This window comes from Nilaparvata lugens, chromosome Y (assembly GCF_014356525.2).
Source record: "Nilaparvata lugens isolate BPH chromosome Y, ASM1435652v1, whole genome shotgun sequence".
In the NCBI taxonomy this organism is placed as follows: domain Eukaryota; kingdom Metazoa; phylum Arthropoda; class Insecta; order Hemiptera; family Delphacidae; genus Nilaparvata; species Nilaparvata lugens.
In genome coordinates this window covers 9,026,012-9,041,210 of record NC_052519.1, presented here as the reverse complement: position 1 = coordinate 9,041,210, position 15,199 = coordinate 9,026,012, and the positions used below count along the sequence as shown (strand labels likewise).

The 15,199-nt window shown below is 35.4% G+C and overlaps 1 protein-coding gene across 3 annotated transcripts in view; it reads right to left on the bottom strand.

The window, feature by feature from the left end:
- Positions 1–14,694, bottom strand: part of LOC111046540 — a 47,983-nt gene extending 33,289 nt beyond the window's left edge. Inside the window, exons 1-5 of one of the 3 annotated variants that reach the window (XR_005573489.1) lie at positions 14,558–14,694; positions 12,002–12,168; positions 11,532–11,627; positions 10,573–10,727; positions 8,089–8,297 (exon numbers count right to left, since the gene is read on the bottom strand). Coding sequence is in view for 1 of the 3 variants with exons in the window: in XM_039443632.1 (XP_039299566.1) it covers positions 10,588–10,727; positions 11,532–11,627; positions 12,002–12,008 (243 nt within the window). In the remaining 2 variants the exon portion in view is untranslated. Of the gene's footprint in view, positions 1–8,088; positions 8,298–10,442; positions 10,728–11,531; positions 11,628–12,001; positions 12,169–14,557 lie in introns of those variants that run through there. The other 2 variants (XR_005573491.1, XM_039443632.1) reach the window with 2 other exon arrangements.
- Between the last annotated feature and the right edge of the window lie 505 nt (positions 14,695–15,199).

The window sequence follows — 15,199 nt, the reverse complement described above, 5'->3', positions numbered from 1 at the left end:
TTGATACACTAACCCCAACAGCCATTAGCCGTTTTCACACCGACATCTTGCCGACACAACATACAAACAGGATTTACTCTTATGGACAGTATGATACGAGGCTGTGTTTTATAACTGCGCGAGGTCTACTGTTCATAGAACTACTAGTCCAGGATTAAAATGTTGTTTTACCAAAATCATCAAATATTTAATAATTCGATACAATGATATATGTACAAATGTGAAGCTGACTTGCACCGAGGTAGAATCAATTTAATCTTAAATAATTTGAAATATATTTCAAGTTGTTAGGCTTCATTAATTCATAGAACACCTTTTTTATCATTATGTGTTATCAGAACCTATTAGAAATATGTAGATTGCCTTTAATGAATAAATTGAGTTTCATGTAAATGTATTATTTCTACCAAACTCCAAAATAACTATTTCAATGTGACTTTTAATTGTTCAGTCAATATAAAATAATTTTGATTCTGCAGTAACTTATACATAAGTGATATCAATGTAAGAAAGAACAGATTATATACTTCTAGATGAATGTAACAATATTGGAAAGATGTTATCCAACGGTATTTGAATACACCCCTGACTGTTACTGTATGGGAGTACCACCAGTAATTTATAAGTTTTCAATTCGTCAAAAGAGTGGTTATAGATAAAACAGTGTACTCAACGGTTATAATCTTCTCCTATCTATATTTTTTCTTCTTATTATTGTTCATCTTCTTCCTCTTCTTCCTTATTCTTCTGTCTCCTTTTTCTATTATCTTCTTCTTCTTCTCGCTTGTTCTTATTCTCCTCCTGTCATCTTCTTCTTCTTCTTCTCTTCTTCTTCTTCTTCTTCTTCTTCCTCTTCTTCTTCTTCTTCTTCTTTTTCTTCTTCCTCTAGCTTTGTCCGGCAAGGTCTGATTTGTTTTTGTATTATGGAGTCCCTCTTGTATAAGGTACCAAGAACAATAACAAAGATATTTCCAGGGCTCTAGAGAATAATAATACTAATCCCCTCTGTCCTTTTGCTAAGTTGAAACGTGTAGCAACGTGAGTTGAAATGTATAAGTTGACCTAAATTTTTGAAGGCTGATCTTCGAATTGATAAAATTATAGAAACATGATCACAAGCAAATCCCTAAGAATATAATGGAGATGGAGACTATTCCTTTTAACAGAATCATGTTTCCTCATCATTATCACCATTCTCAAATTATACGAGTCGATCTATCCGGCATATTCACGCATGATGTGTGCAGAAAATCTCACTCACACTGACTGTACAACTGTGAGATTAACTATTCTAAGTCAAGGACTCTAATTTAAATTGAAAGTTTTATATAATCTAATTGAAAGTTCAATATAAAATGTATTGATAATTGTCCATTCAGTTTCATGCATGAATATGAATAGATCATGGATGAAAATCATTTCATGTGATTGAAACGTAGTTCCCTCAGCCAATGCTTCAGCACCTTTTTTAGTATGGTACCCACAAAATGTCCCAGTAATGTTATGATTGAAGAGTAGTTTCCACCAGGAACAGGAGGATATACAAATCTCCTGTAATATCTGGGAACATGGATATATCCCCCCCCAAAATATTTGTTTGTACTTGAGTAAAAATCATGAAAATCATAGGTTTGAAGACTATAACTTTGAAACTATTTTTTGAAACAATTGAATGACTAATAAAATTATATTTCCATTCTATTTGTTATATGAACTGAAATATCATAGGCCTATGTTATATTATTTTCTATGAAAAAATGAATAATAATAAGCCCACTGAACATGAAGGAACTTCATTATTAGGATGTAGATTTTCTAGTAGAAATTGCTTGAAATCATACCAAATTGAGGGTATTTTTCTAAAATTTTCCGGGGGAGGCCCCTCGTACCCCTTCTCGTGAGAGGTAAAGAATTTTCTTGTTGTTTGAAGGTATTTTCATTTTCACTCTCTTATGTTATAATATTTTAAAAATCAGTAGAAAAACATTTCAAATATATGACTTTATGGGTAATGAAATTGTTCAGAATTCAAAGACGAACCCCAATTTGACACTGGTTTTTGATAAAATCGAAACAATAGCAAGTTAATAGCTTAATCCCGAACTTAAACCTGCCTCCTAGCAGGTCTAAGTTGGAGTCTAAAATCATCATTTTTGCTCCCGAGATTATCACATTTTAGCCTGATCCCGATCTCAGCAATCCACCGAGATTATCTTTTAAACCCGAGTTGATCTACGCTTGAACTCAGCAATCCACCGAGATTAATTTTTAGCCTAGACTGGAACTCAGCAAACCGATTTTTAGACTGCAGGTTTTTCCCTGCGATAATTGCCGGTCGGCCAACTTTTGCGCTCGAGCGTGGTTAATCCCGAACTCAGCAAACCGATCTTTGATCTGCGGCGCAAAAACCGGTTTTTAGCCGAGCGCAAGAGATAATCCCGATCTCAGCAATCGCCCCTAAGACTCTCTGTTGTGAGGCCGGGTGATATAATTATTCTCGAGTGACGTTTTCATGTGAAAATTTAGATTTTTCTCCCCTCACAGGTTTTTACCTTGAGCATTATTGTTCTAAAAAAATTGTGTATCATCTTGTTTTTATATGTATGTAAATAATGTGTGTGTATGTTGAACAATAAAAAATTTGAATAATCAAGATTGATATCCAGCTCTTCAAACTGAAAATAGATGCAGACGTGGATAACAAACAAATTAAACATACAGTACTCCTCATATATGCAATTTCACATACCCGAGACGTCAGTCTGCAGATTGTTGTTATGGAATGCAGAAAACTTCTTTCACCAACCTTAGACAATAAATGCTGTTTCAAAAGATTGAAAAGATAGCATGCCGCTTCCAAAATCTATGGATATGGTTTATGTACTATAGATATATATATATATATATATATATATATATATATATATATATCTGTGAGTGTAGCATAAGGGACACACTATTATTCCTCACTATTATAGCATATAATATATCGAACTCTGTCACTCCCACTCAACCACATCACTCTCTTACACATACCCTTTCCTTCGGGCTCACTCTCTCTCACTCTCTCTCTCTCTCTCTCTCTCTCTCTCTCTCTCTCTCTCTCTCTCTCTCTCTCTCTCATATGATAATGAATTAAAACGCAGATTTCTGTCTTTGACACTAATATCATGCTTTAGTTAGATCAATAATGTTTCAATTGCCATCTAAATCTAGGTGAACTATTTGTAACACATAAACTAATAATTAAAACCACCCTAAATAAACCTTGATTAGTCCCAACCGATATGGTTTACAGTAACTTTAAGGACATGACATTAGGACAATAATTGTGGGTTGGAAACGTAATTTTGAATATTCATTATAATAAAATATAATCCCATTTTTCTGGTGCTCCAAACTCGTTATTTAACAATAAACCTACAGTTTCAGAGCCATCACTGATAAATATGTCACTTAGTATAAATACAGAAGAACAAAAATCATAAACCTTATTCCGGGACACTTTCTCATTAATTCTTAATTCTCGTATAGCCTATGTGTGTGATAAACGAAATTTGAATTTTAAATCACAACATTTTTTGAAAATCATACAGTTTTGAATTACGTGCTTATTCTACGAAAATTGAAACCCCTTTCTTAGCTGGCGCCTAGGAATAATAAATATATTGACCGATAAATACAAACAATTTGGATGTAGATTAGGCGAATAGGCCTTGTCTAAAGGATTCAGCTTATAGTCTGCTATACAATAAATAAGCAATTCAATTCATAACATCTTAGTAGTCATCTTATGAATAGTGTAATCATTCATCAAATCAGTCCTATCAAGTCATAATTATCATCACCCAGTACAATTGAATAAATCAAGTCATACATTGAAAAAAGACATAAACTATTTATAAACTCACAGCACTGAATATCACATTTTCAACAATTTGAAAATTAATTTACGGAACAATAAGCATTTTCATTCAGAATTACATTTAGTGCGTTTTTTAATTTATTCAGAGGCAAGTTTCTTCTAATATAAGATAAAGGCAGATTATTGAACATGGAGTACACTAGATAGGAATAAATTTCAAGCTCTTACTCGATCTGACATTAGGAGTTACAATACTCTAGTAGTCCAGATAACAGTAGACCTCACTGAACATCCTTTGCAATGTGGTAACGAGAATATTCAGCCATCTACTAGAAATGCTATCTACTAGGAATAAAGTCATTGTAATAATATCAGGGCTTTTTTAAAATGTTTGCCAATGGCCCCACTAAGAAATCTGATCAGGCTGGTTGGAGACTTCCAATCAACCATACATTACATTACATTACATTACATTACATTACATTACCAGGGCTACCAGACATTGTTTTGCAGTAGTCGTACTATATCATAATGGAAAAAGTAGAACTTTGATATGAAAGTAATGAACTCACTCCGCTACAAATAAAATCTATTGGTGTGCTAATGCTAATCTAAATGTTGCACTACTTCAATCCTGTAAAAATGAATACCGGTATAATACTTATTCTGAATTGATGGAATCCCAAGTCCCATTGCGCTTATGATAATTTTAAATGTTACTTTATTAACTCAGTAAGTTCAGAAAGTTATTGCTCAGTTGAATCAGAGCTACGATTAAAAAGATGATTTGGGAATTATCAAGTGGCACTTTTTGTTTTTCACTGGGATTTTCATTTTGTAACATGTAGAGACGCTTGTAGAACAACAATCTGTTAAATTTTTTATGTGAAAGATTTCATGAGGAAAATGAAGTTTTTCATTGACATTATCATCCGTATCTCGGAACGCCATGATAAATCTTGGCATACAAAGCTGCGTTTACACCAAAGTTATTAACAAAATGTTAATAACTTAATCCTCACAGATTATTATAGATTGAACGGCACATGAAAAACACATATGTTCATCATGTGTATGATAAGTTATGTTCAATCTAATAGAATCTATAGAATCTATTGGTGTTGACGCAGCTTTACTCTGTGACTGTCTGGAGTTAATATTATATCAATTTGGATTTACAATTCGAGACCGCAGCTCGGAAAAAGAAGAGATGATTAGCTCATAATATCGGGGACCGAGCTTCGCTCAGGAGTACAAAAGCATAAACAATTTATTACAAAAGAAGGAATTATAATGAAAAACCATTTTGGCCATGTGGTTTTTAAGAAGCGGTGATGAATAGGTCAGTGGTAGGCTATTTGGCTTTTATATATTCCATTTCATATTCATATTGATTATTCTTTCGGGTTGAAGGTTATATACGTATTAGATATATTGGAATAGTTATCTTGGAGTTTGGTAGAAATATATTACATTTGCATAGAACTCAATTTATTTATTTATTTAAGTTATCTTCTATCTAATTCTAATAGGTTACCAACCCATCCCTATCTTATATGATAAACCTTCAATCATAATCATAAACCTGCATGATTAAAAAACAGCAGACATTCAATTTACTAGAACAAATAATGGAGTGCCTTCAAGTTCAGATGTAGGCAACACGCCTAACTTCTTCCTACATTCGCTACCTTGTCTCTATGACAATGACCTTGCTTCTGTGAAACACCTTGTTCCAGTGGGAACTTGCTTCTGTGAGACTGCCATTTATAGCGCTACTACTTTGGACGGAGACCTTGTCTCTATGAAACTGCTTGTCTCTGTGGGAACTTGTTCCTGTGAGACTGCCATTTATAGAAATACTTGCTCCTGTGAAACTTGTCTCTGTGACACTTCTATCGGTACTATCCTTTCCTTTAGTTGTCAGATATTTTTCATTGGTGTCCCTGAATTTGAATTCTTGCTACATGGATTGTTGTTGCTGGGGTCGGTGCTGTGAGGGTGGCTCGGTCGCGCATCACTCGGCTTCGGGCTCTGTGGCGGGTTTGGCGAGTGTGTCTGCTTGTTGGTGTAGGAACCTCCATCTCTAACATGCTGACTCTCGTGAAATCTGCGTTGATTGTCGCGGTGTTGTTGGCGTTGTTCCTGCGGTCTCTGATTCTGCTGCTGCTGGCGCTGGCCCTGCTGTCGCGGCTGTTGCTGTTGCTGTCGCGGTCCGTCTCCTCCTTCATACGTCCTTCGGCCTGCTTCCTGCCTGCTAGGCTCCAATCTACGAGGCTCCCATCCACTAGGCTCCCATCTACGAGGCTCCCATCTGCGACTCTCAGGATACATGCTGTCTGCTTCTCTGATGCCTGCTGATAGCCGCTCATCGTTGTTGGTTGCGTCGAGTCTTTTGTGATTGACTTGTGGGTTGTTGTCGTTGATTGTCTGAATTCTATTCAGACAATCTTCCAAGTCACGCAGATTATTGATTTGAGGACAAGAGAGTGCTAGCTGAACGTTGTAAGGGAATTTCTGTGTTATTATCTGAACCAAATTAATTTCGGAAAGTGGGTTATCTAATAAGGAGTTGAAATATTTTATTTCTGCTGCAAAATCGCTATATGTATCTGTTCTACTATTGAAACTGCATGTTATTATCTTGTTTAAAACAGTTTGTTGTTTTGATAAGGACCAGAATCGGTCTAGGAATGCCTTAGTGAAGTCACCCAAATTATTAAAATCCTCCATACGACTTCTAAAGAATGTTAGAGCTTCACCTCTGAGATGCTGAGCCACAAGCTGTAGACGCCAGATTTTCCATGGTATTGTTTGAAGTTCATTTATAGCTATGATTTGATTCATGAATTCTTTTGGTTGCAGGGTTTTCAGGGTATTATCGAATTGACCTAGATTTGCTAACAGATTGGATGCACCACATACCTCATATCCATTAGGTGATTTTTCCTTCACTAGTTCATTGATAAGACACGTTTCTTTTATTTTAGTAATTTCGGCATGTGTTTCGTTAATCTGACTTTGTAAATGAACGCGAACGTTTACCATTTCCAGTTCTTTAATCTGACTTATCTTGTCATTTATCTCTATGATTGCTTGTCTATTCTCTGAAATTTTCTCGGAATGCTCTTCAACCTTAGCTGAGAACTGAGCTGTTACTTGTTGAGTACTATTTTTAATCTCTTCAGTTAAATTCCTATGACTAAGCTGCATAGCAAAAAGACTCTTCATTGATTCGGCTAGACTTTTTAAAGTAACTTCATTATCGTCTTTATTACTAGCTTGAGGAGAACTAGCAGAATTTCTTATTGAAGTGGGAGAAAAATGAGTTTCACTAGATTAGGATTTGTTTCCTTCAACTTGTGTTGATGATAAGAGGGCCAAACTTTCTCTACTGAATTCATTGTTTGGTAATCTATCTTGAGATTTGGATTCGGCATTATTATTATTAGCCATCTTTTTAGATTAACCTTTCCTATTCTATAAACTCCAGGTAATATTATTATCAAAACTAAAATCAATTATAGGGCACTAATAGCAACAATTACGATAACTGAAAGAATTTATCTTGGAAAATTTTAAACACAAAAATTCATGCAGCCAAATTACATTCCTATGAGAATCTAAAAACGTGCAAAATAAACATCAAACACAAAATAATACGAGAAATCTTAGACAAACTGTTTCTGTGGGAATAAACAAATTCAATATGCTTATGAATTCTGATAATTTGAGAATTTCTTTGAATATTTGAGTCAAAAATTATTATGACATTGATCTTTGATCTCCCGTATTGATAAATCATATACGGATTGTGACTAAATTGAGCGCAAATGAGTCGTCTCAGAAAATTGTTGTAAATAAATTAATTTGGTGAAATTGAAAAAGATCTGATATTGGCTTGTGCAATTATTAATCAAACTTAATGCCGCTTGTTGGGCGCCATGTGTCAAAAATGGCCCACGTTTGTAGGTCATAGATGAAGAATTTTCGAGCCAAGAAGATAGCCTCTCATAGAGTCACTTATAATCTATGAAATGAAAAATTCCTTTTAGAGATTCTGATCAATGTTTTAATTCAATTTTATAATCAGGGTGTGGATGTTTTGAATAAGTTTGAAAATTTATTGCACTTTCAAGCCTTCATGAAATTAATTGAATGTTCTTTCCAAAGGGTGTTCTTATGAATTTCTCAATTTACTATGGATATTTTATCAATATGACCTGGTTTGTTTGAGCGATCAGGTTCAGCACAGAGGTCGTCTTTTGGCTGTGGTTGTCGGTGATGCCCTCAGTGGTGGAGTTGGTCCAGTCTTGCAGCGTCGTCCTGGTCCCCGTGTAGGCTCCGTCCGATTCAGCAAGCAGCGGTCCTCTTTACCGTTGTTTGATGCGCTCGTTGTCCATTGTCCGTCTCGCCTCTCAGCCCAAGCACACTGCAAAGTTTTTTTGTTTTTTTTGGGCAGCTTCAGTGCGATTTATGACAGGGCAACAGTTATTCAACAAATTAACAAGCACTCCTAATCTGGTCTATAATAAATTGAAAATTTAAATAATAAACTGTAAGCTACATAGAGTGAATTCAAAAATTATCTTGGCTATTGACAAAAAAAAATTGATTGAACGTATTATTAATTCAACAATGTGTGATCTATCAGCACAAAAATTAACCAGCTCATCTTATATAATTCACTTGTCTTCGTAGGTAGTTTAAATATTGCAAAAGTTTCTGAGTAAACTGAATGAATTCAAAATTATAATGATTCAGAATTAAATCTGTATAGAAAAATTTATAATCGCTCTCGAACTGATTTGTTAAAAAGAGTTACATTAAACAAATTTTTAAAAGTTCATGAATGGTTTAGATATAATAAATTCGATGTAAAATTGAATAAACTTGAGAATACTTTGAAATGACTTTGAGATAACTTTGAGGCGACTCACCGGATATTGACTACATTGGCACACAGAAAACACTTATAACATGAATGGTCTGGAGATTCAGAAATTTGGCTGCTGACGGTCTCGAGCTGACGTCTCCACAGGTATTTATAGTGTGCCGCCATTTTGACTAACTTTTGGAGTTCATAAACATTTTAAGTTTTGAATCTCCATCACAATAATTCAGTTCACTATTTCAAATTTTAAGTTAGATTGAACTATTCCCACAGGAACAAACAGAGAGTAGATTCTTATTTTATTTGAACAAAAGGATGTGCAGGCTGCTTGAGTCAAGCGCCACTCAACATGTCTCAAACACAAAAAACTACAAATACACTTTTTTGGAGCTTAGGAATTTGAAATTTACAGGTAATGTACATCAAAATTTCTTCTTTCATGTGTGGTAATTTGTTTTGTAAGAATTTCTGTATTTTTAGAAATATAAGTGTTTGAAAATTGTGATTTTTCACGTGGTCTTCAAAGTTTTTCAGATCAATTTTAGATTTTTAAGATGTTAAAAAGTAAGATTTATGAGCTTGATCTCATTACAAAATAGTGCTCTGCAACTTCTGTTAATATAGAAATAGAAGTTTTACAATGATTAATTACTTTTCCGTAATGGTATGCAAGTGTTGGAGGTTAGGCTTCCTCTACCTTGAACTACTTTACTTTGAATATTTGCTAAAATAAATTAATACTGTAGACCTTTTGTAACCTGCACACAATAAATTATTTTAAATGTTTTTCTTTTTCATATGAATAGTGATGCTATCTTTTGGTTGGCACAAGTAATACAGAGTGGTGCAGAGGAAATGCATGTTTTTCGAACAGCCAGTACTCGTCAATGGGAGGGGGTATTGCCCTGGAACAAATGTTGGCAGATGGCCCATACTATACCATTTCAGTTGCTATGGGCATTGGAATGTACAACATCGTGTGTTCACTGTTAACAAGTTTTTTTTAGAAACAATGAATCTGTAGTCACAGTACAATATTTTTCCGTCAATATTTTAGAGTTGGGCATTGAGGTGCAATGCCTGATCAAAATATTGTACTCTGGTGGGTTGCAGCGTTTAGGAGTACTAGTTATCTGATGAAAAAGAAACCATCTGGTCTTCCCCATTTCCCGGAAAATGTAGACCAAGTCAGAATGGCAGTTGTTACTAGTCCTAGACGATTGACTCAATGAGATCAGGACTAGACGACACTGACTCGGTCTACATTCTCAGGAGTATTAACTGAACAGGGAAGACCAGGTGGTTTCTTTTTCATCAGAGAACTACTACTCCTGAACGCTGCAACCCATCGGAGTACAGTATCTTGATCGGGCATTGCACCTTGAGGCCCAACTCTGAAATATTGACGAAGAAGCATTGCACTGTGACTACAGATTCATTGTTTTTAGAAAAACTGCTTCACAGCGAACACACGATGTACGTCCCAACACTCATAGCAACTGAAATGGCATAGTATGGGCCATCTGCCAACATTCGTTCGAGGATAATAACCCCCCCCCCCATCACCCAGTACTGGCAGTTTGAAGAACATGGTTGTGTTTTCTCTGCACCACTCTGTATAAACATCCCATTATTCATAGACAGGTCTATTTGGATTTTCGCAACTTAATGAATGTACTCATATTATCAATAATTCAATATTCAATTGTATCTAATAATATTAATAATCAATATTTTGTGATATTGTAATAATCAAGTGTTGTTGTATTGTAATTACTGTAATATTTACTCGGAAACATGTTGTTACACTTACAGTTATGACATAATCCTACAACATTGTGTAGGGTGTCTGTTGGGGGGTTGGTGCCCTCTCAAAGGGCACCAAATAGGAGAGGACAACCCAGGAATGCCTCCCATCCCCCAACCACCGCACATAGAGTGACACCCTAACGACATTGTTGGAGCAAACTGAAAACAAAGATGAAGAAAAAATTAAACTTATTCTGTTTATTGTAAAAAAACTAGTGAATATGATTAATAATCTACTCTAGTTATAGTTTACATAAAAATGAATCGAATCTAATGGCTGATTTCTAACTATTTTTTCAAACCCTTTTTTGAAAATTTTCAATAGTCATGGTCATACAGAAGACCATAGAGAAAATATAGCATAAGAATATATTCCAAGGTATAGGGCATTTATGTTATAAATTTAAATGTTATCTCAAACTCAGTGGTTCATTTTCTTGAAGCTATGTGATGCTGGTGGTCTCTCATACTGTGCCATTCTTATACTCTCAGCCAGCAAGAAAAGTAATAATAGACAGTAGTCAACAGTATATAAACAGAACATAAATGACCTATACCATGGGCTATCTTCTTCTTATGCTATATTTCTCTATGATAAGACTCACTACCTATCATACAATATTCTGTTTTGCTAGAAATTTATAGAGTTGGAATGTTGTATGAATTGGAATTGGAACAGTTTGGACCTCAAGAAAGCCTGTTGGTCCATTTCAAATGTTGTAATGTTTGAATTATAAAAGAGATAGATATAAATGGATAGATCGATCAAAATTCATAAGGACAATAATAATAATAATTATGAAATAAAAACACATAGATGTTGTCAGTTTTCTACACTTTAATTTGGTACACGACCATGGTTTCTACAACATCGACCACAACTCAGTTGAAGTTTTAATAATAATTATTGTTAAGCAAATATGAATAATTTGTATAATATGTGATTGTATATGAATGACTTACTTTTCCTCTTGTAAAATTTACCATCCTCATCTGTAACTACTTGGCATGGCCAGTACGGCTGTTTTCCAATTCTGGCCCAGTAGAGTTCTAATAATACTGAAATTAAAACAAAGACATTTTCAAACAGTGTTCAGAAATAAACGAACCAATTTCCAATACATTTTCAATTATTTGAAAAAAGGATCAAACATCTACAGTTTAAAAATAAGAATATTAGGCCTACACTCATTGTTATACTCAGTGCTACCTAGATTTATCATTGACAGCTTTCATGGATAGTGAGTGGAAATGTGGCATTTTGCTATTTGTACAGATGGAATGAAAGTAAAGAGAAGTGGAGGGAAAGGAGTGGGAGGTGAATGAGGAGGTGAAGGAGGAGGAGGAGGAGTAGGAGGTGAATGAGGAGGTGAAGGAGGAGGAGGAGAAAAATAATAATCAGAAGAATATAAAAAGTGTGGGTAAATACGTACAATCCATAACATCAGGTTCCTGTTCCGGTTGGGGTTGTTGCTGGGGATGTTGAGGCTGTTGCTGCTGATGCTGTTGCTGTTGTTGTTGTTGGTGTTGTTGTTGTTGTTGTTGTTGTTGTTGTTGTTGTTGTTGTTATTGTTGTTGATCTCTCTCTAGTCTATCAGCACTGAAAATAAAAGAAAAGTTTGAAAACAGGATCAAGGAATAGGTAAAGTCAAAACATTAATAGAAAATGAAACCAAAAATGATTCCTAGTAATAAGTGGTTGAGTTTAATTGAATTTTATTTTTTCAATTACCTACTTGAAATCTTTTTTAGTCCAGTCAATGAAAGATTGAAGAGGGAAAAGTTTGGATGACAATTTTTGACCCTACAACTCTTTTTAGGATAGCAAGGGGGTAAACATATAAAAAGTCCTCACTCCTACCTCCTGTGCTAAAAGGGTGGGGGTGGTTTGCAAGTACCATACTTTTTTTTGCATATATCTCAAACAATATGCATTTGTTGAGTAATGAGCTCTGAAGGGTCGATGTCAAACGAGGCAAACGACAGAAGAGACCAGCAACGGTAGACACCAGTGACATTCGAGGCCAGCGACGGTAGAGGACTCCTGAAAAAGTGGCCTCAAATGTCGCCTGCATTAGGCGACAGTTGAGGCCACTCTAATTTTTGTACAGCCCCGACAGTCGAGACCTGCAATGGCAGAGGACTCCTGAAAAAGAGGCCTCAAATGTCGCCTGTGTTAGGCGACAGTTGAGGCCTCTCTAATTTCTGTACACTCCCGACAGTCGAGACCTGCGACCATAGAGGACTCCTGAAAAAGTGGCCTCAACTGTTGCCTGCACCAGGCTCTCCAGAATGGTAGACATCACCAAAAGAATATTATCATTTAATTTGTATGGATTTACCAGCAATTGAATAATATATTATATCCCATTATTCCTTCCATATTATGAATAAGTATTGCAATTTTACAACTGTAAATAAACCTTAGTTGCTTCATCATAAAAAACGAAATTTTCAAACTCATAAATACCTTTTTGATACTTTGATGTCAAATTCTCAGTACATGATAGATGTAGGATATTATTCTATGAATCAATATCCTGATACAAATCAATAACTTTTATCAATTTCACACATTCACATTTTACATTTTCTTGATCTATATATACATTGAGCTTTTCTCATAAAAACTAAATTGTTCATTTATTCCATTAACGATGTTGCTTATGGAATTAACCACATGATTACTTTTATATGATGATAACATCATATTTATAAGTTATAATATAAGTTATAATCATTATGAAATGTATTTTGTCTGGAATCGCAGTGGGATGTGTCCTCAACTGTCGCCTGCTGCAAGCGAGTCTCTAATTTTTGTACAGGCCCGACAGTCGAGACCAGCGACGGTAGAGGACTCCTGAAAAAGAGGCCTCAAATATTACCTGTGTTAGGCAACAGTTGAGGCCACTCTAATTTTTGTACAGCCCTGACAGTCGAGACCTATGACGGGAGAGGACTCCTGAAAAAGAGGCCTCAAATGTCGCCTGTGTTAGGCGACAGTTGAGGCCACTCTAATTTTTGTACAGCCCTGACAGTTGAGACCTATGACAGGAAAGGCTCCTGAAAAAGTGCGTTAGGCGACAGTTGAGGCCACTCTAATTTTCGTACACTCCCGACAGTCGAGGTCAACAACCGTAGACTCGAATGTTGTCAGTCTTGACTGTCGCGCCCCCGCCCTGAAAGTGCAAATATTGGAAAAAAACTGTCTTTTCAAAGATTCTACACTTTTAGAAACAAATATCTCTGAAACTAAAGGAGATATCAAAAAACGCTACTGAACAAAACTTGTAGGAAATTTATCTAGCTTAATTTTTGTTCTGCTAGTCGTGTCGCTGAAATGCATTGTTTCCAAGATACATGTGTCTTAGCCATAAATGAAATTGCAACTTTTAAACCACCCTCATCCCTTAAGCACAAGGTGTAGGAATAAGAACTTTTGATATGTTTACCTTCTAAGTAGTCCAAACAAAACTGCAGAGTCAAATATTGTGTTCCAAACATTCCCTCCAAATTTCTTTGTCAATTGATCTATTGTTGTTAAACTGAAGATTTTACACTCAAACTATAATGGTTGCAACAATCGTAGGGAGATGCATAATATAATGAAATGATACATTAAAATTGAAGAAAATATTATGCTCTATGAGCTCATGATTAGCACGGATTTTTTCAATCAGTCGTTAAAACGTTATAAGGCCAAAAAGATGGAAAAATCGAAGCCGGAAGGGTTTTCTTCAAAAAGTGACTTTATTCGATTTTTGATGCAAAGCTAAGAGCCCAATCAATTCGTTTTCCCATTGTAAATGATTACTGTAGTTAGTAACATTGAAAGTAGTGATATTGAAAGATATCAACTGAAACTATAAAACTAAATTCAACCTGTTTGTGCTTTAAACAGACCCTTGGGGAGCACGGGTTACCTACTTAGTAGAGAATATAATGTATCAATTTTATTGGAATAGTTTATATGCATATAAGTTACTTACTTTTTTTGTATTATCCTCTGGGATCTTCGGAGAGGGGCCTGATGAGATGCAATGCACCTTCTCTTAGGAGGAAGGCCAACACTTCCTTCTTCCTCCTCACACCTCCTCTTTGGTGGGTTAGTGCGACCACTTGTGCTTGCCATCTGGAAACAAACCAATTAAAACGTATTAAGGATAGAGCAGTGATCAAGTCTATATTTTTACAAATGGAGATAAATTAGAAATTGCATTTGTTCAAATGCTAATTAATGAATGATTATTATTGAACGAGAATCCCAATTAAATGCTGTAATCTTTGATTAAAATGATTGCTGCTACCCAGAGATCGTCATTTTGGTGTAAGGGTGAGCATTCCTGACTGGCAAATAATTTTTGGATAGCAGTGATCATTGAGTTTCCATCTAGCTGTTAATCCTGTTGTCAATATTTGCAGTAGCAGACATCTTCAGGGTGATCTACAGCATTTTAAAATTCGAATTCGAACTAATTAATATATTTTTCCTCAAACTGAATACTGAGCAGATGAGCTACCCTACTCTCCCATCTATCCTAGCTACACCCCTCCCTTCAGACAGTGTAAAGGATCCATTTCACCTCCTGAAGATCTTCCAACTCATGAGGAGACTGCCGTGGTGAACCTAG